Here is a 25831-nt window from a genome sequence, read left to right as displayed (position 1 = left end):
TCAGGCTGTGGACTTTATACAATCAGCCACATAAGGGGACATTTACAACTGAGGGTTAAGTGCTTTGCTCGACGGCCGCTTGGCGGTGCCGGGATTTGAACTTGTGACCTTCCGCTCCAGAGTTCAATGCCTTAACCAGCTCCCATGTAGAACTCGTGAAGAATATGAACAGTAGCTACAAGTTCTAGTACTAATCCAACACTCCTATAAGATCTGTTGTGTAATCAGATTCACATTCTAGATGGATGTTAGTGTGCATGTGTGTGTGTTTATTCCTGTTTTTATGGAGCGTGAACACTGCTGGTCGATACTAACAAAGGTTACCATTTCCTGTTTTGGATGCCGTTTTTGTATCTCCATGACAATTGTATATCAGGCAACTGCACATCTGCGACTGCCTCTGTATTCTGTGTGAAAACTCAGCAGACACCAAGCGAAAGCTCAGACTCGCACCAAAACAGCGACACACACTTAATAGACTATTAATCACGGTAAGGTTTTGGCGTGTTTTGTGGCGCAGGCCGAAAAACATTCCTTTGACGAAATACAAGGCATGTTTGTGTTCTTCCCTGTGTGTGTGTGTGTGTGTGTGTGTGTGTGTGTGTCTTGTTGCTGGGTGTGAGCCTTCAGCTTTCCTCTTCTGAAAAATAACAATGTTTTATAGGTCTTTCTTTAGTCTCCACTCATTGTTTTTTTTTTGTGCTTTTTTTTTTTTTTTTTTTACTTATTGCAACTTTCCCAGTAACCTGGGGCAGAGGAGGATAGGGATTTCCTCAATTGAAGGGGGGGTAGACATGTGACTCGCATTCTCTTGCCTGTGCTTGTACCCAGTTTATACACATACACATACACATTCACATACAGCAGCAGCAGTATTGTAAGAGCTTGGTGAAAGATTTACATGGGTAATTTTATTGTTTCATAAGTTCCGTTACATTCGTGGACCTGAGTTTTACCCCGGAAGGATTTTGAGGTTGTCCCCGGAATGCTGTGTCCCAAAAAAAAAAAGAGTGTATTTCCGTGGAAGCGAACAAGTCGGAACGGCTCTTAGATCAAACATGTATAAACACACGCACACAGAGATTGACATCTTTAGCTGTGCAGAAAAGCGAAAGCCGTCAAAAAAGACACGCCACGTATCCTTCTCCCGTCTGATGTGCAGGAAATTACTATTGAAGGCGATTTTTGTCACAAAGCTAACGATGTCCCGTGTCTCTCTTTGTGTCTTTTTGTCCAGCTTCTGTCCCAGTGAGCAGCAACAGCAGCAGCAGCGCCAGTAGACGCTACACGGCTCTGTCCGTTCCACTCAGCTGGGAGAGGCGCAGCGTTCACGCCGCAGCCATGTCCAGCATCACCATCGACCCCGAGCTCAAGCCCGGCGAGTTCGTCATCAAGAGCCTGTTCGCCGAGTTTGCCGTGCTCGCCGAAAAGAAGATCGAGGTGGTCATGGCTGAACCGCTGGTCAGTATTCGAGAGACGTAAAAACACAATTGGGTTATTTCAGCAAAATCTAAAGTATTATCATATAATACGCAGGTGTTTATTATATATTTTTTTTTATTATCACTACGCTCTACTGCAGGAACGGGCAACTGGCGGCCCACGGGCGAGATACGGCCCTCAGTATCTTTTAATTACGGCCTGCAGGACCATGTCAGTCCTATCGTTAAAGAATAAAAAGACTGCTTTCCTATTACGGTGCTAATTCTCCAACCAGGAGAGGGTGCTAGTTTCTGCCATTCACCGCATAAATTAAAAACATAACAGGATTTGCGTGCTATTAAACGTTCACCCGAAATGAGTAAAAAAAAAAAAAAAAAAAAAAGACAAATTGATAAAGATATGAAACAGATGGTCTTTTTACCGAGTTTAAGGGGGACACTTTGACATTGATTCAATTGTGCACCAGCAGGGGGAAGCCACAGGTTTCTTATCGAGACTGTTTGGCTGTAGGAATGTTGAAATTGAAATTATATACAGTCAACCCCCCGATTATGAAGAATATTTTTCTACTTTCTCATTCGGAAAGTGACTAACCGCAAGTTGCAGATAAAAATTCGCGGGAATCCGCAGCGGGATCGAATGTTCAGGAACGTTAGGAATAACATTTTAAACAATTAAAAAAAATTTCATTACATTTTTAAAAACACTATTGTATTAAAGTGACATAATGTCTAGATTAATTCACTATGGTACCATAGGGGCTGCGGGGGTGCGTCCAAAATCCCCGGATTTTCAGAACTCTTATAAATAAATGTATTTGGGGAAAATGATGCACTTAATTGTTCATAAATACATTATTTTATTACTATTTCAGTTTCTTTTTTAAAGGGATAGTTTACCCAAAAAATGACAATCATTTACTCACCCCACAATTTTGTTCCAAATACTTTGTTTTATAGACAATAAACTCATTGTGATAATTGTAAATTGAGTTCCTTTAATAAAAAAGCAAATTGAGAAATGATGTCAAATGTGTTAGTCTGGATTAATAATCTGGCCCCCTGGTATAAAGGAGAAAAAGACATTTTATCATCCACTAGTGAGCTTTGCACCTCAGCCATGACACGTACGTCACCTTCATTCGAAATGAGCAGCTGTTCTTCTTTCAGCTGGTTTCTTATAAAATCCAAACCAAAATTTGTTTTGGTTGTTTTTTTTATTAAAATTTTTTTTATTGTTGTTGCAGTTTTGCTCGGCTTCATGGATTTTCCTTGTAGAAAAACAATCTTTTGAATGTCTGAAATCTTTCTGAATGCTCTTCTCCCCTGACCATTTGTCCATTTTCTGTCCAGGAGAAGCCACTGTCCAGATCTCTGCAGCGAGGGGAAGACTCGCAGTTTGATCAGGTGAGACGTTAAACAGAAGCTGGAGATTTGCTGCGTGGGCACGGGAATCGCTGCATCATCCACAGCGATAGATCACTGCGGGGTGTTGGAGTGTGTCGGGCCGAACGAGAGAGAGAGAGAGAGAGAGAGAGAGAAAAAGACAGCAGTTATATAACTCTTCCCAGCAGCATCCGTCACTTCACTACGCGGTCCAGACGATAGAATTGGGAATCGCTCACTGATTCCGACTCGCTCGATAGCCGTCGTGCCATTAACAGTCTTTGTGAAGGCATTTTCGTTACCTGATCCCTGTGGACCAGGTGTCCAATCTTTTCCACTAAGTGAGGGTGCAGATTATCATTCCAACCAATTAAAAAAATCTACCTGTTAAAAATCTAATGATTTTCATTTTCAGTGAATCTCAGGTGTGGCCCTTGATTGGTTGGAATGCAAACCTGCATCCGCCCTTTGTCTGCATCCTTAAAACAGCCAAACAGTGTAAAAACCTCTCTGTATTGTTTCAATCGTCATATACTTTTATGACAGTTCATAGTGCCTAATACACTGATCAGGCATAACATTAGGACCACCTGCATAACATTGTGTTAGTCCCCTTTTGCTGTTAAAACAGTTGTGACCCAACATTACAAACATGAACTCCTTCAGCAGTTTGAGCTACAGGGGCTTGTCTCTTGGAACATTCCACAAGAGCTGCAGGTTTGGAGATGCTCTGACCCAGTCGTCTAGACATCACAATTTGGCAAACTCGCTCAACTCATTACGCTCGCCCATTTTTCCTGCTTCTAACATCAACTTTGAGGACAAAATGTTCACTTGCTGCCTAATAAATATATGCACCCACTAACAGGTGCCATGATGAAGAGATAATCAGCTTTCTTCTCTTCACCACTCATAATGTTATAATGTTATAATGTTATGCCTGATCGGTGTATAAGCGCAATATCTGTTAGTTCAAACTCTTTCATCCCGATAGCACCAATGATATGGAGGATCGATCCAAAACAATCAGCTAATTTAAATCATCCAAAAAATAATAATAATCAATAACAAACCAGCATCTTCTAACATGCAAGTAAAAAACAAATGGAATTGCAGTACAGTGAGTCCTTTAAGACTTCTGGGTAGACTGGTGCATGCCTCAACTTACCATATTGCATCTCCATCACAGGTCAGGGATCACCTGTGTTTCGACTTCCGGGAAAGAAGGATTCTAATGTCTAATGTTCGTTTATACATAGAGTGTATAAAATACAGTGGTTTATAACGTGATTTGGCGTTTGTGTGTTGTAGTTAATAAGCTCTATGAGCTCCATAGCGGAACACTGTTTGCCCTCGCTGTTGCGCACACTGTTCGACTGGTACCGGAGGCAGAGCGGCACTGAAGACGAGTCTTACGAATACAGGCCCAGATCCAGCACCAAGTCCAAAGGGTAAACACAGACATACACACACACTGATGTATGGCACGCAGGCATGTTTTTGCACATTCTCCTTTTTTTCCCCAGTGTTTAAAGTTCATTTAATTCATTGCGTTCGATTTAAGATTTCATTTTAAACTAGGGATTTGTTTTTGTCCTCCTCCAGGGATGAACAGCATCGGGATAAAGACTACCTACTGGAGAGGAGGGATTTAGCCATAGACTTCATTTTTTGTTTAGTTTTAGTGGAGGTTTTGAAACAGGTGAGATATTTGGACTACACCTTCTTCAGACCTTCAACCAGCTTCAGTCTTTTACTCATGGCTGGTGATGCCTCTGTTTTTGTCATTCGTAGATTCCTCTTCATCCTGTACCAGATGCATTAGTACATGAGGTCCTCAACCTGGCCTTTAAGCACTTTAAACACAAAGAGGGGTAAGTGGGGCACGTGTTCACACCTTCACCCAAATTCTCATATGTATGTTCTCTTCAAGCTAGTTTTATCTCTGATGTTAATTAGAAATCTCACTCTAATTGAACATGTGGCACATTTTTAGAAAAAAAAAACAAAAAAAAAACATATTTTTTTTTAGTGTTCAAGAGTTTATAGTTTTGTGTCCAGGACACTAGAGGTTGACCGATACTTATAGCTAGGTTAAATTGTACTGCTGATTAAACGATCAATCAACCAATAGTTTTAAAAATGGATACTGTATAAAAAAAACAACATAACAATTCGTGTAAAATAGTACAGAAATTAAAAAAAAAAAAAATATATATTACTAAATCATGGAAATGTGCTAAATATTATATATATATATATATATATATATATATATATATATATATATATATATATATATATATATATATATATATATATATATATATATAAATTATATTAATAAATGTTGAGGATGCGTTTAAACTAACCACAAATAAATGTTAGTTACATCCGAAATTAATAAAAAAGACACTTCAAATAAACAGCATATGGCATCAGTGATCTGCCTCTAGAGGGCGCTTTTGTACTGAATAACGCAACCCGGAAAAACTATCGTTAAGGATATCGTTAAGTTTCAGCACATATCGTGCCGAATAATCTGTAAAACCGGTCGACCTCGACACAACTTCTCAAATGTCTACTCTGACCCTTCTCTTTTAAGTCCTTTCTTCCTCATACCATCTCAGGCAGTTTTCTTGCTTCAATCTCCATGACTTACTCATTAGGGATAAACCTAAAAGCTTAAAATATAAAATAAATATAAACTAAAATATAAACTTTTTCTGTAAAGCTGTTTTGGGACAATGTCCACTGTTAAAGGCGCAATACACATTAAGCTAAATGGACTGGAATCGAATCTAACTTGTTGATTGTTATGTTTGACAGGTACTCTGGCCCCAACACTGGTAACGTGCACATCATTGCAGATCTGTACGCCGAGGTCATCGGAGTCCTCACTCAGTCCAAGTGAGTCGGGATTTCGGCCAAAACCTTACTTTGAATTTTTTTTTAGGACTTTGTAAGATCTGAAAATGAGTATCTGAAAAAGACCTTCGTTGTCGTCTCGGTGTCAGGCTGTTTATATGACTTGATCGAAACATAGTCTGTGTTTTATGCAAATTCCAGCCCTTTTATCACTTCCAGACAAACTAGATGGTCTGTGCAGGACAAACAAAACTTGTGTTCAAACCTTTCGCCCAGTACAGGGAATCCTGGGCAGCTCCAGACACATTTACCGCCGCCATAATTCACGATGAACACATGCTAAATCTCCAGCACAGTTACACCGAGCACCCAATAATCTCTTTTTACTTACTACTGCAATAGTAATAAAGTGATTTACTATATAAGCTTCATGCTCTTTGTCTTTTGCCCAGAACTACTTGATGTCTGTAGCAACATATGTAATTGTGATGAAGTTGCTTGTATCCTGGTGTCTGAATGTAATAACATTGGGACTGGGGGTAGTTTTTCTTTTTTTTTTTTTTAAGAAGCAAAAGTCACTGAACCGATTAATGTGGTGTTTTGGTGGATGTGTGCAGGTTTCAGGCAGTGCGTAAGAAGTTCATCACAGAGCTGAAAGAGCTGCGGCAGAAAGAGCAGAGTCCTCACGTGGTGCAGAGCATCATCAGCCTCATCATGGGCATGAAGTTTTTCAGAGTCAAGATGTACCCTGTGGAAGACTTTGAGGCTTCCTTTCAGTTTATGCAGGTTGGTCTATACACACACACACACACACACACACACACATACACACAAGCAATCCTATGTGCATGTGTTTTTGCCAATTGTGCATTTTGGCCAAAGGTTTTTGGACACCTGACCATAGAGGCTGCTCTTGTACCATATAAAGCAACCTGGAAAAACTATCGATATGTGTTTTTTTTGCCAGTAGTTCATAGTACCAGGTCAACCGATTAATCGAAATGCTAGTGAAAATAGTGAACATTTTATTGCGCCTATTTTACAGGAACACAAGTATCTCTTCCCATAAATGCCAAATCTCCATTATCACATTGACACCAGAGTGAATTTTTTTCCATCAAATATCTATTTTTATCTTCATATCAATAAGTGATATATTTTGTATATGCTGTTCATGTAGGAATGTGCCCAGTATTTCCTCGAGGTAAAGGACAAGGATATAAAGCACGCTCTAGCTGGCTTGTTCGTGGAGATCCTCATACCTGTAGCTGCTGTAAGTACCTCACTGCCCATCTTCTGCTTGCTCCTTGTATATTTTGGTACGTGTGTGAGATCTTGAACCACCTGACCCAGTGCTTTAGACAGTCCTATTTCGGAACTTTTTTGGGAGTTGCATTCCAAAGACGAACCACAATATTTGACTTGCGCAGCCCAGGTGCAAATATGCAGCCTTATCTTCGAGTCCGAGCCACGTACCTACTCCCCATCGCACCGATTGTGCAAGCACACAATTCTACTGCGGCGGGGTTTTGAGGAGCTAATTAGGCTCGCCGAACTAATTAGACGTTCAGCTCATCATTATTTCCAGCATGGCCCTAAATGAAAGAGAAAGACGATCCAACTAATTGTCAGATTAATTTTTTTATTATTTTTTTAGAATTGTAATAATGAGATCTCTGGAACCGAAAGCATGGCTTAGACATTTTAATACTAATCCCGATTGTGTATGTTTATCAGACTTATACTGTGTGTACAAGTGTAGTTGTTGCTCTGTTAGGGCCAAAACTGACCTAGGAGTAAATATGAATGTATCTTTTACATATTTCTTAGCAGAAAAACAGGGGTCAGGGGTTTGTTTGAGGTGTAAAAATAGTAAAGTGTAGTGTTATGTCAGTGAAATTACTTTACAGAAATGTGTGTGTGTGTGTGTGTGTGTGTGTGTGTGTGTGTGTGTGTGTGTGTGTGTGTGTGTGTGATTTAAGGCTGTGAAGAACGAGGTGAACGTGCCCTGCCTGAAGAACTTTGTGGAGATGCTCTACCAAACTACTTTTGACCTCAGCTCCAGGAAGAAGCACTCATTGGTAAATTCAGCTCTCATGCAGCTGTTAAGGGGGAACGCAACAGTGCATGTAGGGGGTGTGGCCTCAGTAACCCTGCAGAAAGTGCGCTGTGCACGTGTGATTGATAAAAGCGTAGAAATTCCACTGAAAACGCATTAAATCTCTTTTTTAAATTTTTTTTTCAACTGCATTTAAGTTTCTTGTTATAGGCTCACCTACAATTTTGTAAATTCCCAGTTTACTACTATTATTTCCCGTTAATTCCCATGGTGAGATTCCAGTCTTGGATTTTGCAACATTACTGACAACCGAGTTCTTATGACAAGTGTAACGCATTCTTGTACTAAGTGCAGTGAGCCTCTGAGTGCGTTATTTAGCAGTATGAGAAGTTGTCTCCGTGTCTAGGTGGGAACTGTCTCTGTGTCTCTGGGAAGAAACTGCAGGAACGTCACTGATTTCATTACATAGAAGTCTCTTTCATAATGCGGGTGTCTTTCTTTCAGTCTTTCAGTGTTTTTTTTTTTTTTTAAAGACTAATTTTAGACTAAAGAATGTTAATCATCATCTCTCTCTCTCTCTCTCTCTCTCTCTCTCTCTCTCTCTCTCTCTCTCTCTCTCTAGGCACTGTATCCTCTGGTCACATGTTTGCTGTGTGTCAGTCAAAAGCAATTTTTCCTCAACAACTGGCACATCTTCCTGCAGAACTGCCTCTCACATCTAAAGGTACACAGATCCTTTACAGTACAGTGAACTTCCCATCAGTCATATTCATCATCATGCATCAAAAGGGTATCCACAGTCCTGTAGTGATCTTAAATTACATATTCACTATTATTTATCATTGGCCATATTCAGGATCATTTGAGATCATTTCTGCTCTATTTATATAACAGGGCTTTCTGAACTCTTTAATACGTGCCTTGGAATATTACCCTTATTAATCGTTAGAGGTCGTCCCCGAGTTACGACGGTTCAACTGGCGATTTTTCGATCTTAGGCCGGTGATAGCGAGAGACAAAACCGCAAACACGAACTCGTCCATGCGCCCGCATATATATACATACATATATACTGTATAGTATATATAAGTCCATAATCTATATTGCTAGACAGTGACACTGCGCTACTCGATCAATACTGGGAAAACACCATATTTTGTGATTTTGTTCTGCATGAAATCGCTGACTTCCCACTATTTTTTGATATTTCTACGACAGTCCAGTGATATCGATATATACACAATTTTATCAATATCATTAAAAAAGTGAATTGCTTACATTTGCGTTATTCGATTAAATTTTTTTTATACGTTCCACACATAAAACAAGGATTGCATTTTACACGTGCGCACCGTAGCGAATACCTATCCTGTCAGACCCCTACAAATTACAGTAGACTTCCCCATAGTGATCACCATTCTTTAAGACTGGTGTAGTCTAGGCCATGTCTCGATTTACTCAAGTTGCAGGTTCAGCGAAGCGCATCTGCACTGTAATCAGGGACTACTTGTATTTTGGAAAGTACTTTAAATGTAGGGCCACTTTTTAAATACACGCAGACGTTTCTTGTCTCTGGATTTTAATCTACACGTACAGTGTTACCACTAATTAACACGTGGAAGGGAAACGTTCCTCCCACCAGAAAATTAATAAATAAATAAAAGTCAGATGAGCCAATCAACACGTGGGTCTGGAGCGATTTCCAGTCCAGGCCGTGGCTCATATGTTGACATGTTTAAATCATATTTCTATCATCACATAGGTGTAACATCTTGCTTCTTAAACGTGTGGAATGAAAGTACATTTTTTGTGTGTGAGCAGCTTATTTAGATTTTACATACGTTTTAGTTATAACCGTACGTTACAGTAAGTACTGATTCATGATACATTTTCTGTCTTTGTATTGAATTTGTATTGTAATTTATTAGTTCAAGCCTGAATGAATAGGACATACAGGTGTTGGAACCGTGTACCGTGTCCGGTCTTTTTCTTGCTTTTTTCCTCCTGTTGATGTTGAGCAGGAATTTATTTGATTTTTTCCCCCCCTCTCTGCGATTCTCTGGTTTGTAGTCGACTCTGTGATCATGCTCTCGTAATCAGTCCGATTTTTCCATTCAATTCTCAGTGATTCCCTGCAGTAACTTGTTCAATTACAGTACAAATTTGCGCTTATACATCGGCTTTGCTTGCGAGGTTTCGTGGCCTCTCCTGTCTCTTCTGTAATCCGAGCCGAGTTCTGATCCGATTTGTGTTTTTTATTTTGTGAATGGAACCAATCTATCGATGATCAATGATTAACTTTGACGTCGGTGGTGGATAAAACGCGTCTGTAGCCCAATTGCTTGTGATTCCTCGGCTCATTGTTGGGGTTTTGTTTTTTTTTCCCCTGATTTGATCCTTGAGCTCTTCCGGTTCACTTGTGCTTTACGATACAGAATGTAGAATGTTTTTTCCCCTCATGTTTGTCCCCAGCTCCTTCTGTCGCTCCACCCACCCAAACCAACCAATTAATTTTGCTTTGCTTGCTTTTAATCGCTCCATTTGTCTCGTGTCTTTTTTTTTTTTTTTTTTTTACTAATCCAAGTGCTTCTTCTGCAATGATGCTGATTTCAGACTTTTCCTGAATTCGGATCGAGATACCATTCCAGTGTGTCGGCTCGGAAAAACTAAGATACCCAGACTATAGTTTAGTTTGGGGCCTCAAATATCATATCTTTTTTTTTTTTTCCCTCAACAAAAATATACACATTCATATAAGAAAAATTCTCCTGAAGCTTTCTGGAATAAAATGTTTAATTCTTTAAATAATGACTCAAAAACTCAATATTAATCATAATCTAATATTCTAACAAATAAAGCAAGGAGGGAAAGGAGAAAATTCCAGTACTGGACCACCTCCAGAACGCTCTCCAGACTTTGTTCAGAATCCAAATCCCACTAGCTAATGAGAGTGAAGAGTGATTAAGCCCCGCCCTGTAGGAGAAATTTGTACTGGAACTTAAACGCAAACTTTCAAAGCGAAAAACAGCTCTTCCATAAACAATGAATCCCTTTGTTTGCATTTTTCAGTCTTTTTATTATTAGATACGTTTTGGCTGGTTTCTCGAAAAATGTCGTTCCGATACACGTGTCGTTTTTTGTTGCTTTGTCAGTCACGAATTCCAAGTTTTATCGAGTGGAAATTCATTTAAAGAGGTGTCTTTTCCGGCTGCCACATTGGGATTTTCAGGTAGAAAGATTGTTCCTTTGCACTTTTCCCTCCCAAATCTAGAACCCTAGATTGCGGTATTTGTGTTTCTCTGTTATCCTTTGGTTTTCTCATGATTCACTTTGGGGGAATGTCCTGTCTTCTTCCTAACTCCGTACACAGCTCACACACACACACACACACACACACACCACTGTGAACAATATTAGTTTATTAAATATTTGATTTGTGTGAGTTCATGTTTCATCTTTTGTTGTTGTTTTTTTTTTTTTTTTTTTTTTTTTTTTTTTTTTTTTTTTTTTAACATGCATGTTTTCCTCTAACTTACAAAACCCCCTATACTTTTGACCCTCCCCCCTATTCTTACCCCGTTTCACAAATTCACTTGCTCCAGATGCCATCAAACAACAGCATCCGTAAGCAGATTGAGACTCTCCAGGTGAGTGGCGACCGACACCTGTTACGGGAGCCGATCTTGTTTCTAGGAGGTCTTTTGATTAGCCTCGTCTTCTACGTGGGTTTATTCGACTCATGGTAATCCTTGTGCACTGATCTTAAGGGTTAAACAAAAAATAACGCACAGATGCAGACATATGCGGTATATGGAAACATTTGAATTGCCCACAAACACACAAGTGGGCTGTGTTTCGGTAAAAGTGTTGAAGTGTCCAGCAGCATTAAAAGCCTCCTCAAGGTGTTCAGACTCTGGCTTGCTGATCGCTGCATGCACTTCTTCCATATCTACCTTAGCATTAGTATCCGGACGAATGTACACAGGAGTCAATGGCGGAGAATGCTCTTGGTAGTAGAAGCAGAGCAGTGAGAATCTGCGCACCATGATTTGTGAATGAATACACAGACCTTCTACATTGAGTCCGGAGTTCTTACTACTCTGGAAAACGTGACCCTGTGACTTTGTAGTCCTGCGGGGATTTTTGTATTGCCATCAGCGGTGGACAAAATAAAAGTGAAAGTGCTCACTTGAGTAAAAGTACAAAAGTATTTGCCTTCGAATTAAACATACAAGGTACTATGATTTATTACAGCTTTAACGATCCTATTATAATTTTTAGCACAAGACTCTTAATCAACTCAGTTTATGTGAAAAGACTCTGATGTGACTCTCAGCACAACGATCTATTAATAGAATGATATTAATGAGTTGAACACTGATTGATATCTATTCAAATGATCATGAGTCCAAAACCGAACTGTACGTTGGTGATGTGGAGAAACCACCAAGCACCAATCAGCACAAGTTTAAAACAGCGTGCTTGACCGTGATTGGTTGTTTGCTGCATGTTTGACCAGTTACTTTTTTTTTTCCCTCACAAAAAAATGTCTGATTTAAAAAAATGTAGTGGAGTTAAAAGTAAAAGTTTCCACGAATAGAAACACTTCAGTGAAGTACAAATACGCCAAAAAGCTACTTAAGTACTGTAACGTTACATTTACTTTTTTACTGTCCACCACTGATCCTCGGCCCGGCGGCTCCCGGTTTTCCAGTAAACTCGGCATGGATGCTGGGTTCCTTCTGTCCTATGGGACGGATCAGTCTGTGGATTTCCCCGTGTTTGTGCTTAAGGGTTTTGCAGCTGTACTGATGATGGATTCAGGGCTGAGGAGTTGTCCGGAGCACATTGGGCAAATGTGCCAATCAAAGGCTTACTTTGCAGGAGCTTTTCTTAATTCTTTCATTTTAACCAATCAGATCTTCTTCTTCGTGATAATCATTAACATTCTGGGCTCATTAAATCACATTCCTGAAGCCTTCATGCTGATTCTCGATTCTAATCTAAATCATCGGTGCATGGACTGACGGGGTGAATTTGATTTTCAAGAATCGATTCTATATTAAATATATGCGACATTTTCTTCCATAATATGTGAAACCTTTCGCTAAAGTTCACTCGCACGTGTCTTGTGTCTTTAGAACAAAGACCCCAAAATGTCTCGTGTAGCACTGGAGTCCCTCTACAGGCTGCTGTGGGTTTACATCATCAGGATCAAGTGCGAGAGCAACACCACCACTCAAAGGTAACGTGTCCAAGACGGACAGAATCCGAGTTTTTAAATAGTGTACAGAAATCACTAAACTCTTCTCTCTTTCTCTTTCAGTCGCCTTCTCAGTATTGTTTCAGCACTTTTCCCCAAGGGCTCCCGCAGCGTGGTGCCCAGGGACACGCCACTGAACATCTTTGTCAAGATCATACAGTTCATCGCTCAGGTAAAAGAAATTAATAAATAAATGAAAACTCTCTTCTCATGCTATGTAGCCATTTTCGTCTGGTGCGTGTTTTGAAGTAATGACCTACAGGGACCTCTAAGAGAGGAATTCGTATATTTGGCTCTCGGGTTTCAAAGCATGTCAGCCAAAATTGTGACAAGGGGATTTTTTTTTTCTTTCCTGCTGCAAAATTTAAATTAAATAAATAAAAGGTCTGGATTTAAGTGCCATCACTGAACATAGATGGCACTATAATAAATGGACATTTGGTGTTGAGGACGGGGTCCCTTCATAGCAAGGGCCCCAAAACAGTTTTTCTGTGAGGGCCACATAGTTTTTTCTTCCTTTAATGGGGGTCGGTCTGTAATAGGAAATGGCATGGGCCCGAGTGACTACCAGTATTGTTGTGGAGATTTTGTTATGATTTGAAATATATATATTTTGCCTCTTAATGCTACGTTAGTTTTTATTATTTTTTGACACTTTTTAAAAGATATATCGCCTATTAAAATTGCATTATTACTGTCCTAATGACATTTCTTCATTTTCATGAAATCAAGCTGTTGAAGTCAAAACATTTACTTACTTATGCATATGTTTGGTGAGTGAATCTAACAAATAATTAGGCAACATTTGATTTTACAGATACCAATAGCTTGGACGATATACTTGCCGATAACCGATTCGTTGCATAACATACATATAAACATTACACTCCATGTAAAATTGTACTGAACTGAAAAAGATGATCAAAAACTAAAATATGCTAAATTGAATTATTAAATATAATTATATGAATCAACAAATTATAAATAATAAATATAGCGCTCTTCGTGCAGCGCGCAGTCTGACGCGTAAAAACAAAGGGCACATGGTGTCAGTGATTCTCCTCTAGAGGCCGCTCTCGTCATGACAGCCACCCAGAAGCCAGAAAAACTATCGGTGTGGATTTTTGCTGAGAGTTCCAGCTGTCAAAAATCGGTGCTTTGACCTCTATTAATAGCTAAGGACTTGAAAGCGAAAGCCAACATTTATCAAATGGAGAATATGATATGATTTATTTTAAATTACATTATCGAAATATGTCTCTGGCGCTGTTCAGAGGGCCGTTCTAAATGTGGGGCTCCCCTCAAAATCTATTCACTTTCCACAGTCGCCACTGGCCCATTTATTGAGGATAAACCTAATATTTTGTAACCTGTTTGTAAAATAAAATTGAATGGAAATAATATATTTGAGCTCGCTAAACGTTAAGAAGGACAAGATGGAGGAACAGTAGAGGGATTTTGTATAAGAGACTCTCGTAGCCATGTTGTTGTGGTCGGCCTGAGATGTTCAGGGAAGTGCTGCAATCAGAAGAAATTAGGGCCGATGAACCGCGGACATTCCTGTAAACTAACAAACATAGAAGAACAAAAGTAGTGTAGTGTTTGTGTAAGCTCTGTGTGTCCTTACTGATCCCTCATGGTTGTGGTTATACAGGAAAGGCTCGACTTTGCCATGAAAGAAATCATCTATGACCTGCTCTGTGTTGGAAAGTCTCACAAGACCTTCACCATCAACCCAGAGGTACGACACACACACACACACACACACACACACACACACACACACACACACACACACACACACACATTTATTTTACATTCTTTTCATCTCGCATCTCTCTCTCTTTCCCAGAGAATGAATATTGGTTTACGGGCGTTTCTGGTGATAGCAGACAGCCTCCAGCAGAAAGACGGCGAGCCCCCCATGCCCACCACCGGTGTCATCCTGCCCTCGGGGAACACCTTACGGGTCAAAAAGATCTTCCTGAACACCACGCTGACCGATGAGGAGGCCAAGGTCATCGGTAAGAGAATCCTGTCTTCCCTGCTCAGCTTTTTGATTTGGCCTCGAGGAAGGGATTGTGTTCACCTCTAAAAAAAAAAGAACAGAATAAAGCTTACCTTTGTTTGTGCGCTTTATGAATAATCGTTGCATTGTGCGAGATTTTTTGTTGTTCTTGTCCGTATTTCAGGCACTGCATATTTTTGTTTCTCTCAGCCCATTGTTTTATACTTGAAAAGCATTTTTCAGATATATACTGTTTTTCCTGTTGTGAATTATATTGTGAGAATTCAAAAGGTTATTTTGTTCTTTTCAATGTGTGTGTGTGTGGGTGTGGGTGTGGGTGTGGGTGTGGGTGTGGTGTGTGTGTGTGTGTGTGTGTGTGTGTGTGTGTGTGTGTGTGTGTGTGTGTGTGTGTGTGTGTGTGTGTGTATAGGAATGTCCCTGTACTACCCTCAGGTGAGAAAGGCTTTAGATAACATCCTCAGACACCTGGATAAAGAGGTGGGTCGGTCCATGAGCATGACCAGCGTGCAGATGTCCAATAAAGAACCAGAGGACATGATCACGTAAGTGCTCCCAGTCTGTCTCTCATCATAGTTCCCATGATCACTGCGTTAATTAGATGCAACAATGTGCACGTATTTCCCGCTGTAGCGGAGAGAGAAAACCGAAGATCGATCTGTTCCGGACCTGTGTAGCCGCCATCCCCAGACTGATCCCTGATGGCATGAGCAGACAAGACCTAATTGAGCTCCTGGCCAGGTAATGACCCGTCACCTCAGACCTCTTTGCCCTCTTGAAAAAATCGAAGCATAGGGTTCCGATGCGAATCGCTGAATCTTACCATCACTAACATTTATTATTGAAATCCTGAGCGATTAGCCAAAGACTGAAAAACACATACCAAGATTCTTAAAAGTTTTTCACAAAACAGGGCGTTTCTCGTCATATAACACGTCAGGGCGAAAAAAACCAAATTGCGCTCATTTGCCTGCTTCATGAACACGTGTTTTTTGCGAATACTTTTCAGACTGACCATTCACATGGACGAGGAACTGCGAGGTCTGGCCTTCACCACTCTGCAGGCTCTGATGGTGGATTTCTCCGATTGGAGGGAGGACGTGCTCTCGGGCTTCGTGTACTTCATCGTGCGGGAGGTGACGGACGTGTACCCCACGCTGCTGGACAACGCCGTCAAGATGCTGCTGCAGCTCATCATTCAGTGGAAACAAGCTGTACAGAGCAGCAACCGCAGTCAGGACTCACAGGTGTGTGTGTGTGTGTGTGTGTGTGTGTGTGTGTGTGTGTGTGTGTGTGTGTGTGTGTGTGCCAGAGACAGCTTCAGTACGATACCAAAATGTAATACCTCGGTATTGATATAAATCGATACCAAGTGACAAATAACCAGCCTCAAAAGACAAGTGAATTGATAAATTTTAATGATGATGATAAAAATGTATTTATATCTTAATACCTTTGTATCAAACTGTAACAAAAAAACCCCACAAGGAACATGTTACATTTTGATGTTAAAGGAAAAAAAATCTGAAGTAACAATTAATGCACAATATTCATAACCTTTCAGTCTTTTACCGGTTTCGCGGCAATTTGGGAAGCACTGCCACCTACAGGTACATTTTGGAACAGCAGCATATGAAATACCGGATTCAGCAAAATGATGTCGTACCATTTTACGTAGTAACTCGAGTAATTGGAATACATAAATTATTTGCCTCCATGCTTTGTTTAGTCTATTTAACCACACACGGAGCACTGTGTTTCCTCACGGACCATTATTACTGAAGTATCGTTCAGGGGTCTCATTTATAAACATGGCGTACGCACTAAACATGTTCTGAGGAGGAGTCATAACACTGTCTATGTGTGTGTGTGTGTGTGTGTTAGAGCTCTAAGGGGTGTCTACCTCTGGAGCGTTCTCCCGTCACGGGCGTGCTGCACGTGGTGGAAGGTCTGGCTCTCGCGGTGCTGTGCAGCTGTAGGCCGGCCACACGCCGCCTTGCCGTCAACGTACTCAAGGAAGTGCGCGCACTCCACAACGCTCTGGGCATCTCCAAGGTAACCGCCATTGCCATGACCACAAAAGAGCATTTTTTTATGTCTGTAATCATGCATTGCTGGAACAGTGCGTTTTCCAAATTGTTTCAGGGGGATGAGGAGCTGGCTGTAGATGTCATGGATAGGGTGAGCGCTTCAGTTCTGGATAGCTTCATCCATCTTACCGGTGCAGATCAGGTAGGAAAAGTCCACGTCTATAAAAACGTTCCCCGCATAACATTGCATGCTGTAATCCTGATGGTTTCTCTGTGCAGACCAGCCTGCTGTACTGTCCCAGTGGAATAGACCTCCAGACTCTGGCCGAGTGGAGCTCGTCTCCCATCAGCCACCAGTTTGACGTAGTCAGCCCGTCACACATTTGGGTTTTTGCACACGTGACTCAGGGTCAGGACCCGTGGGTCATCAGCCTGTCCAGCTACCTACGCCAGGAGAACCTGCCCAAGCACTGTCCCACGGCGCTGAGCTACGCCTGGCATTTTGCCTCCACCCGACTCCAGCTGCTCTCCCCACAAGTTGACATCAAGTAAAGGATATTAATCCAAAGTCTGTCTGTCTGTATTGGTTTGTGTCTGTGTCTGGTTTTCATAACAAACGTACTTATGTAAGTGTTTAAAATTAAATTAAATATATAGATGTAAGGACACGCCTCTATTTACCCTGTTTTACTTTTTCAATCTTGTATTTCTATTAAAATTATTTACGAATAAGGGTGTAACGGTACACAAAATGCACGGTTCGGTACGTACCTCAGTTTTTAAGTCCCGGTTCGTGACAATTTCAGTGCGGTTAAAGGGGAGAAATGCAAAACATAAAATTTTTTTTTTAAACAATTTTAAATCAAATGTCTGCTTGGTTAATATATAAAATTATTATAATATTTTATAAAGAATAAAATATCTAAAAAATAAAATAGAATAAATCAAATTAATGCAACACTTTTTATATTGTAATTGATTACATTGGGTGATCTATGAAATTGGCACAAATTAGATCGATAAAATAAAATAAGTGGAAAAATGAAAATTATAATATAAAAAAATATTTGACATTTGTTAGATCTCATTTGGTACAGAATTGTCAGGATTTTCTCCTTTCAAGAGAAATTCTTGAAGCGAACGTTGCTAGTGTTGGCAATGGTGGCAATTTTGTGCACGTGCAAAAACGATGCACTATGAATATTTTACTACGAATTATTTCCGGTACGGATCGAGTACACTTAACCGAAAGACCTGTACCGAAAAGTTTCGGTAAGAATACGTGTAACGTTACACCCCTAGTTTCTATACCAGTAAAAGTGTTCCCATTACTTTTCTCTCTCTCTCCCCCTCCACACCCGTCTCTAGTAGCCCGATCAATGCTAAGAAAATGAACAGCCTGAGCAGCAGCGACTCGTACGTCGGCCTGTGGAGGAACTACCTGATCCTGTGCTGCAGCGCTACCACCTCCTCTTCATCGTCCTCATCGTCCTCCTCCTCGGCCACGGGATCCGTGCGCTGTTCCCCTCCAGAGACGCTGGCGTCCACCCCAGACAGTGGATACAGCTACGAGTCAAAGGTCAGAGTCACCGCGGATTAAACTCGATTTGGATTGTTGGACTCAAGTTCGTTATTTGTTATATCCATGGAAGCTTGATTCTGATTGGTTCATTATCCATGGTCTTTTTGAATTCTTGATTCTGATTGGCTTTTCTATTTGTCGTGCTTCATTGCAGTATCGAGGTGAATTCATTGAGGTGATATCAAAAAGTTTGGAGAGTAGTTTTGTAACAACAGATGGCAGCACAAGGCTGCACGCACAGTCACAGGGTGCACCTTTGTAAGTTAGTGTGCCAAAAGACATCATCCTGTGTACATCGGGAGCTAGAGCAAGTCTCGAAACTTTCTGATACCATCTCTGTCTTTTTTTTTTTATTTTTTATCCATTCAGTCAGTTTTGTATTTAGAGCATCAATAGCATTGCAAATGCTGGCACATGACCATGTTATAAGCGGGATAATCCACGGCTCGGTGTGAGGTTTTACACAGTTTTCTCTGATTCGTGTCAGGCGGTTATTCGGTTCTGTGTCGTGTGTTAAAACACACACCTGTTTGTGGATTATCTGTTACATGTTAAATGTTCAAGGTGAGAGCAGTTACACTTGTTATATATGCTAAGGATTTTGTGTGCGTGTGTGTGTGTGTGTGTGTGTGTGTGTGTGTGTGTGTGTAGATCATTGGCATTCCGTCCCCCTCTTCCTTGTTCAAGCATGTGGTTCCTATGATGCGTTCTGAGAGCATGGATATAACGGAGTCTCTTGTCCTGGGGCTTGGCCGGACCAACCCTGTCGCTTTCAGGTGTGTCTACATGTGTGTGTTGTAATGCAGTATCTACTCGTCATCGTAAACTCCTGTGTGTTCCCTGCGGTTCTGAATACGTGTGTGTGTGTGTGTGTGTGTGTGTGTGTGTGTGTGTGTGTGTGTGTGAGATGTCAGTCTCAGTAATGCTGTAATGTTGTTGTCTGTTTGTCAGAGAGCTCTTGGAGGAGCTGAACCCCATCATTAAAGAAGCTCTGGAGAGAAGGCCAGAGGTGAACGGATAAATCAGCCACGTTGTACAATATACGGCTTTGTTTCTTTTTTTTTTTTTTGTCATCTTCACATTTGTATCCCGTGTGTCCATGTAGAACATGAAGCGGCGCCGGCGTCGTGACATTCTCAGAGTCCAGCTGGTCCGGATCTTCGAGTTGCTGGCTGACGCGGGAGTCATCAGCCAGATGTACGGAGATTTCTCTTCATCAATCTGATCGCATTTGTCTCTCATTTGATCTCAATTTTTATTATATTAAAATTCGTGCTAATCCGCAGATTTGTTCTGTTACAAAAGTTACTGTTACTTCAATTAAATTTTACTCAAGTACAAGTCACATTACCAGTCTATAAATCTACTCAAGTAAAAGTAGTGTACAAAACAAAAGTGCAGATTCAGGATTCAGACATCGAGCACACGCGTTACACATCTCAAACAACGTTTTCCTCAAAATGATGAATCAAAAACGATTTAATTGGCCACTGCATTCTCAACAAAAGTATGTGTTTGGGTTATACAGTAATGCTCTACTCTAATGCAATAACACTTTTCATTCATTACACTTAAATCGTAAACAATTGAGTTAACTTCATCATGCGTTCACAATTTTTCTCTATTAAAGTCCTCGTTCATTTCCAACCCTGGTGCTTAACAACATTTTTTTTACTCAGTAAAGGATGTGATTTTAAAATGTACAATACTTTAAACCAAACATACTTAAGTAAAAAAAAAATAACATGAGTAAATGTAATCCGTTACTTTCCATCTCTGTGTTAACCAGGAAGCTCTATGGTTTAATTTTCTTTTAACGATCCTGTTTATTCTACAGTAATTAATTTCTTTTTCTTTTTAAGGAAATAACTAAATCATTCAGGGATTTTTTTGGACTTTAGAAAATTAGATTTTTGTTTTTTCTATACATCTTACAGTAGATCCCAATTTCAGCTTATTAGCAGATAGGTTTTACACCACCCAGTTACTATCCAACTATCCAATATTATCTGATAGACTCATATTTGATCACATACAGCGGTGGACAGAAAGAAAGCAAATGTAATTCGTTACTGTACTTAAACAGTTTTTTCACATTTCTGTACTTTAATGAAATGTATGTATTTGGGGAAACTTTTACTTTTAACTTCACTACATTTAAAAGTCAAATATCTTATTTTTTACTCAACCACATTATGGCCAAACAAACCACCAATCATGGTCGAGCGTGCTGTTTTGAACTTGTTCTGATTGGTGCTTGGTGGTTTCTACTTATCGCCAATTGACAGTTTAACTCGAACTCACCACAACACACGTGACCTTATTTACGTGATTTTTTTTTTGTTGTAAAGAAGGTTTTGGGCTCATGATAGTTTGAATAGATATCAATAATATTATTCTATTAATAGATCATTGTGTTGACTCTTTTCACATAAATTGAGTTGATTAAGAGTCTTGTGACTAAAATGATATGAACAATATAGCTGTAATAAATCATAGTACTTTGGATGCTTAAGTACATATGAAGGCATTCGTTTCTGTACTTTTACTCAAGTGAACGTTTAAAGGTAGCACTTTTACTGGAGTAACGTTTTACTCCGTGTATGTCTGCTGATTTGATCGTAAGTTTACTCTGTAAACTGGCAGGTTGAATGTTTCACGAAATTCATGATCAGGGAAGATTAATGAAACTATTTCAGAAGCAGCCATAATGAGTGCTTTGCTTCCCATAGAATAAGCCTGATATTATCTTTGAACAGTAGATCATAAGACCTTCACTTCTGCCCCTATATAGACTGTAGATGACATCACTGCCTGTTTTTCTTTTTTTCCCTTTTTTTTCTTTTATCTACACTCTCACAATGTTCCACTTTTTTATGTTTGACCTGTTTGTTTGACCCCAATATCTGGTGGTTGGTATTGAAGTGGTCGCTTTCTTTTTCCAGACATTTCAAAAGGTTATATTGACTATACCCAGTGCCTGTGCAACGGCTCTGAACTTTCTCTCTTTAATCGGCTTGCTTTTCCCAAAGACAGCTTTCTGATCTTCATGTTGGTTTATCCTTTATAGATAGATAGAGAGATAGATACTGTAGGTAGGTAGATAGAGAGATACAGTAGGTAGGTAGAGAGATACGGTAGATAGAGAGATACAGTAGGTAGGTAGAGAGATACGGTAGATAGAGAGATACTGTAGGTAGGTAGAGAGATACGGTAGATAGAGAGATACTGTAGGTAGGTAGAGAGATACGGTAGATAGAGAGATACTGTAGGTAGGTAGGTAGATACTGTAGATAGAGAGATACTGTAGATAGAGAGATACAGTAGGTAGGTAGATAGAGAGATACTGTAGATAGAGAGATACTGTAGGTAGGTAGGTAGGTAGGTAGGTAGGTAGGTAGGTAGGTAGGTAGGTAGGTAGGTACTGTAGGTAGGTAGATACTGTAGATAGAGAGATACAGTAGGTAGGTAGGTAGATACTGTAGATAGAGAGATACAGTAGGTAGGTAGATAGAGAGATACTGTAGATAGAGAGATACCGTAGGTAGGTAGGTAGATACTGTAGGTAGGTAGATACTGTATATTGAGAGATACAGTAGGTAGGTAGGTAAATAGATACAGTAGCTATGTATATAGAGAGATACAGTAGGTAGGTAGATAGAGAGATACTGTAGGTAGGTAGGTAGGTAGATAGATACAGTAGGTCAGTAGATAGAGAGATACTGTAGATAGAGAGATACTGTAGGTAGGTAGATACTGTATATAGAGAGATACAGTAGGTAGGTAGGTGAATAGATACAGTAGCTATGTATATAGAGATATACAGTAGCTATGTATATAGAGAGATACTGTAGATAGAGAGATACAGTAGGTAGGTAGATAGAGAGATACTGTAGGTAGGTAGATACTGTATATAGAGAGATACAGTAGGTAGGTAGGTAAATAGATACAGTAGGTAGGTAGGTAGAGAGATACTGTAGGTAGGTAGATACTCTAGATAGAGAGATACTGTAGGTAGGTAGGTAGGTAGATACTGTAGATAGAGAGATACTGTAGGTAGGTAGGTAGAGAGATACTGTAGGTAGGTAGATACTGTAGATAGAGAGATACTGTAGGTAGGTAGGTAGGGAGATACTGTATATAGGTAGATACTGTAGATAGAGAGATACTGTAGGTAGGTAGATACTGTAGATAGAGAGATACTGTAGGTAGGTAGGTAGAGAGATACTGTAGATAGAGAGATACTGTAGATAGAGAGATACTGTAGATAGAGAGATACTGTAGATAGAGAGATACTGTAGGTAAATAGATACTGTAGATAGAGAGATACTGTAGGTAGGTAGGTAGAGAGATACTGTAGATAGAGAGATACTGTATATAGGTAGATGCTGTAGATAGAGAGATACTGTAGATAGAGAGATACTGTAGGTAGGTAGGTAGAGAGATACTGTAGATAGAGAGATACTGTAGATAGAGAGATACTGTAGATAGAGAGATACTGTAGGTAGGTAGATACTGTAGCTAGAGAGATACTGTAGCTAGAGAGATACTGTAGGTAGGTAGATACTGTAGATAGGTAGATAGTCTTTAGTCTTTATTGCAAAAAAATCTATTGACATTTTCTGATCTCCATAGAGCTTGTTTTTTTTTACAACGACACCCCCCCCCCCCCCCAGTAGATACAGTAGGTAGGTAGGTGAATAGATACAGTAGCTATGTATATAGAGATATACAGTAGCTATGTATATAGAGAGATACTGTAGATAGAGAGATACAGTAGGTAGGTAGATAGAGAGATACTGTAGGTAGGTAGATACTGTATATAGAGAGATACAGTAGGTAGGTAGGTAAATAGATACAGTAGCTATGTATATAGAGAGATACAGTAGGTAGGTAGGTAAAGAGATACTGTAGGTAGGTAGATACTCTAGATAGAGAGATACTGTAGGTAGGTAGGTAGGTAGAGAGATACTGTAGGTAGGTAGATACTGTAGATAGAGAGATACTGTAGGTAGGTAGGTAGAGAGATACTGTAGGTAGGTAGATACTGTAGATAGAGAGATACTGTAGGTAGGTAGGTAGGGAGATACTGTATATAGGTAGATACTGTAGATAGATACTGTAGGTAGGTAGATACTGTAGATAGAGAGATACTGTAGATAGAGAGATACTGTAGGTAGGTAGATAGAGAGATACTGTAGATAGAGAGATACTGTAGATAGAGAGATACTGTAGATAGAGAGATACTGTATATAGGTAGATACTGTAGATAGAGAGATACTGTAGGTAGGTAGATACTGTAGATAGAGAGATACTGTAGGTAGGTAGAGAGATACTGTAGATAGAAAGATACTGTAGATAGAGAGATACTGTAGATAGAGAGATACTGTATATAGGTAGATACTGTATATAGGTAGATACTGTATATAGGTAGATACTGTAGATAGAGGGATACTGTAGGTAGGTAGATACTGTAGATAGGTAGATAGTCTTTAGTCTTTATTGCAAAAAAATCTATTGACATTTTCTGATCTCCATAGAGCTTGTTTTTTTCTACAACGACAACCCCCCCCCCCCCCCCCCCCCAAATCAAGTTATTCATATGTTGTGTGTTCAGGTTTCATTATATTTTGTGGTTCTGGTACTGACTGTGTGTTTCTCCATGTGTACGCAGTGGGAGTGGGGGGCTGGACGGGGAGAGCCATTCTCTGAACAGTACCCTGTTAGAGTACGTCGATCTGACGAGGCAGCTGCTGGAGGCCGAGAACGACAAAGACTCAGACACACTCCGGGATATCCGCTCGCACTTCAGCGCCCTGGTGGCCAACATAATCCAAAACGTGCCAGGTACATACAGGAACACACTCCAAAACTCTATACACTGCAATTTTCTGGCGGTTTTAGTCTTTCCAGAAACAAAGACTTTTTTTTCCTGTGTGTGTTCTCCAGTGCACCAGAGGAGGAGTATTTTCCCTCAGCAGTCTCTGAGACACAGTCTGTTCATGCTGTTCAGTCACTGGGCCGGACCCTTCAGCATCATGTTCACACCTCTAGACCGCTACAGTGACCGGAACATGCAGATCAACAGACACCAGTACTGCGCCCTGAAAGTAAGGATGCGCACAAAATACACAACCGACCAACCAGATATTAAAGCCTACCTGTAGCCTAAACTAAAGCTGGTTGAAGGTTTGCTAACAATACGGTTCCAAAAAGTTACTCACCTTCTCTCTTACTGTCGTTTTTTTATTAATTTTTTTTTTAAACTCTGATTGGCTATTCTTCTCTTTGCAGCTTAGCAAAAACGATTGAAAAAAGCTACACGAATCCGCTAATACACGCTGCTCGCTTTATACAATTCAAAGTTCTGTCTCCCGGTTTCCTTGTTTGGATGGCGAATACAGAATACCACCACCTGCTGGCATGGGGGAGTTACGTGCTCCTGAGGTTTGGTGTGCCAGATGCCCATGGCTAATAATCAGCTCTGTCTGACTGTATGAGTGTAGAAAGGACATTACTGATAATCACACAACTACAGTGTGATATTTCTCACTCTCCATTGTTTTGTATTGTGGATTTGACGATTTAGAATCACACTCTGGGTGTCGCCCAAATGAGGACGGGTTCCTCTCAAGGTTTCTTCCCACTCTTACTAGTCTATTGTGAAAAGCGAAATGGAAATAAACTGGAATCGAAAAACCTTGGATTTATCGGCCTAATTTGCAGCACATCAATAAAAAAAAGCCTCGATTAATCAGAAGGCCGATCAGTCGATCAATCTACCCACGATCAAGGCATCACGTTTATTTGTTGTACCCCACAGGCCATGTCGGCGGTTCTCTGTTGCGGCCCGGTGGCTGATAACGTCGGCCTCTCGTCTGATGGATACCTCTACAAATGGCTAGACAACATCCTGGATTCTCAAGACCGCAAGGTAATCCACGCACTCTTATCATAAGCAGGGAGCGATGGATACAGTTTGAGGAAGGAAATGAAAGCATTTATGTGTGTCTGCAGGTTCACCAGCTGGGCTGCGAGGCCGTGATGTTGCTGTTAGAACTGAACCCAGACCAGAGCAATCTGATGTTCTGGGCCGTGGATCGCTGCTACACCGGCTCCCGCAGGGTTGCCGCCGGCTGCTTCCGAGCCATCGCTAACGTCTTTCAGAACAGGTC

At 40.3% G+C, this 25831-nt stretch overlaps 1 protein-coding gene across 23 annotated transcripts in view; it reads left to right on the top strand.

Annotated features, from left to right (window-relative positions):
* fryl (furry homolog, like) overlaps positions 1 to 25831 on the top strand; it is a 106921-nt gene that overhangs the window by 43158 nt on the left and 37932 nt on the right. For 13 of the 23 annotated variants that reach the window (XR_014536971.1, XR_014536973.1, XR_014536974.1 and 10 more), the window contains 28 exons: positions 1238 to 1461; positions 2796 to 2849; positions 4140 to 4279; positions 4434 to 4530; positions 4623 to 4702; positions 5658 to 5738; positions 6314 to 6482; positions 6877 to 6969; positions 7679 to 7777; positions 8378 to 8479; positions 12897 to 13000; positions 13082 to 13190; positions 14673 to 14759; positions 14871 to 15042; positions 15457 to 15589; positions 15678 to 15785; positions 16054 to 16291; positions 16929 to 17099; positions 17190 to 17276; positions 17354 to 17622; positions 18443 to 18653; positions 19308 to 19432; positions 19608 to 19665; positions 19762 to 19853; positions 24331 to 24503; positions 24606 to 24766; positions 25480 to 25590; positions 25674 to 25828. Coding sequence is in view for 19 of the 23 variants with exons in the window: in XM_083562858.1 (XP_083418984.1) it covers positions 1238 to 1461; positions 2796 to 2849; positions 4140 to 4279; positions 4434 to 4530; positions 4623 to 4702; positions 5658 to 5738; positions 6314 to 6482; positions 6877 to 6969; positions 7679 to 7777; positions 8378 to 8479; positions 12897 to 13000; positions 13082 to 13190; positions 14673 to 14759; positions 14871 to 15042; positions 15457 to 15589; positions 15678 to 15785; positions 16054 to 16291; positions 16929 to 17099; positions 17190 to 17276; positions 17354 to 17622; positions 18443 to 18653; positions 19308 to 19432; positions 19608 to 19665; positions 19762 to 19853; positions 24331 to 24503; positions 24606 to 24766; positions 25480 to 25590; positions 25674 to 25828 (3703 nt within the window). In the remaining 4 variants the exon portion in view is untranslated. Of the gene's footprint in view, positions 1 to 1237; positions 1462 to 2795; positions 2850 to 4139; positions 4280 to 4433; positions 4531 to 4622; positions 4703 to 5657; positions 5739 to 6313; positions 6483 to 6876; positions 6970 to 7678; positions 7778 to 8377; positions 8480 to 11357; positions 11403 to 12896; positions 13001 to 13081; positions 13191 to 14672; positions 14760 to 14870; positions 15043 to 15456; positions 15590 to 15677; positions 15786 to 16053; positions 16292 to 16928; positions 17100 to 17189; positions 17277 to 17353; positions 17623 to 18442; positions 18654 to 19307; positions 19433 to 19607; positions 19666 to 19761; positions 19854 to 24330; positions 24504 to 24605; positions 24767 to 25479; positions 25591 to 25673; positions 25829 to 25831 lie in introns of all 23 variants that reach the window. The other 10 variants (XR_014536972.1, XM_083562845.1, XM_083562853.1 and 7 more) reach the window with 3 other exon arrangements.

The sequence above is a fragment of the Silurus aristotelis genome, assembly GCF_946808225.1.
Source record: "Silurus aristotelis genome assembly, chromosome: 15".
In the NCBI taxonomy this organism is placed as follows: Eukaryota; Metazoa; Chordata; class Actinopteri; order Siluriformes; family Siluridae; genus Silurus; species Silurus aristotelis.
The sequence above is the reverse complement of the archived record's forward strand: the minus strand, read 5'-3'. Positions and strand labels throughout refer to the sequence as shown.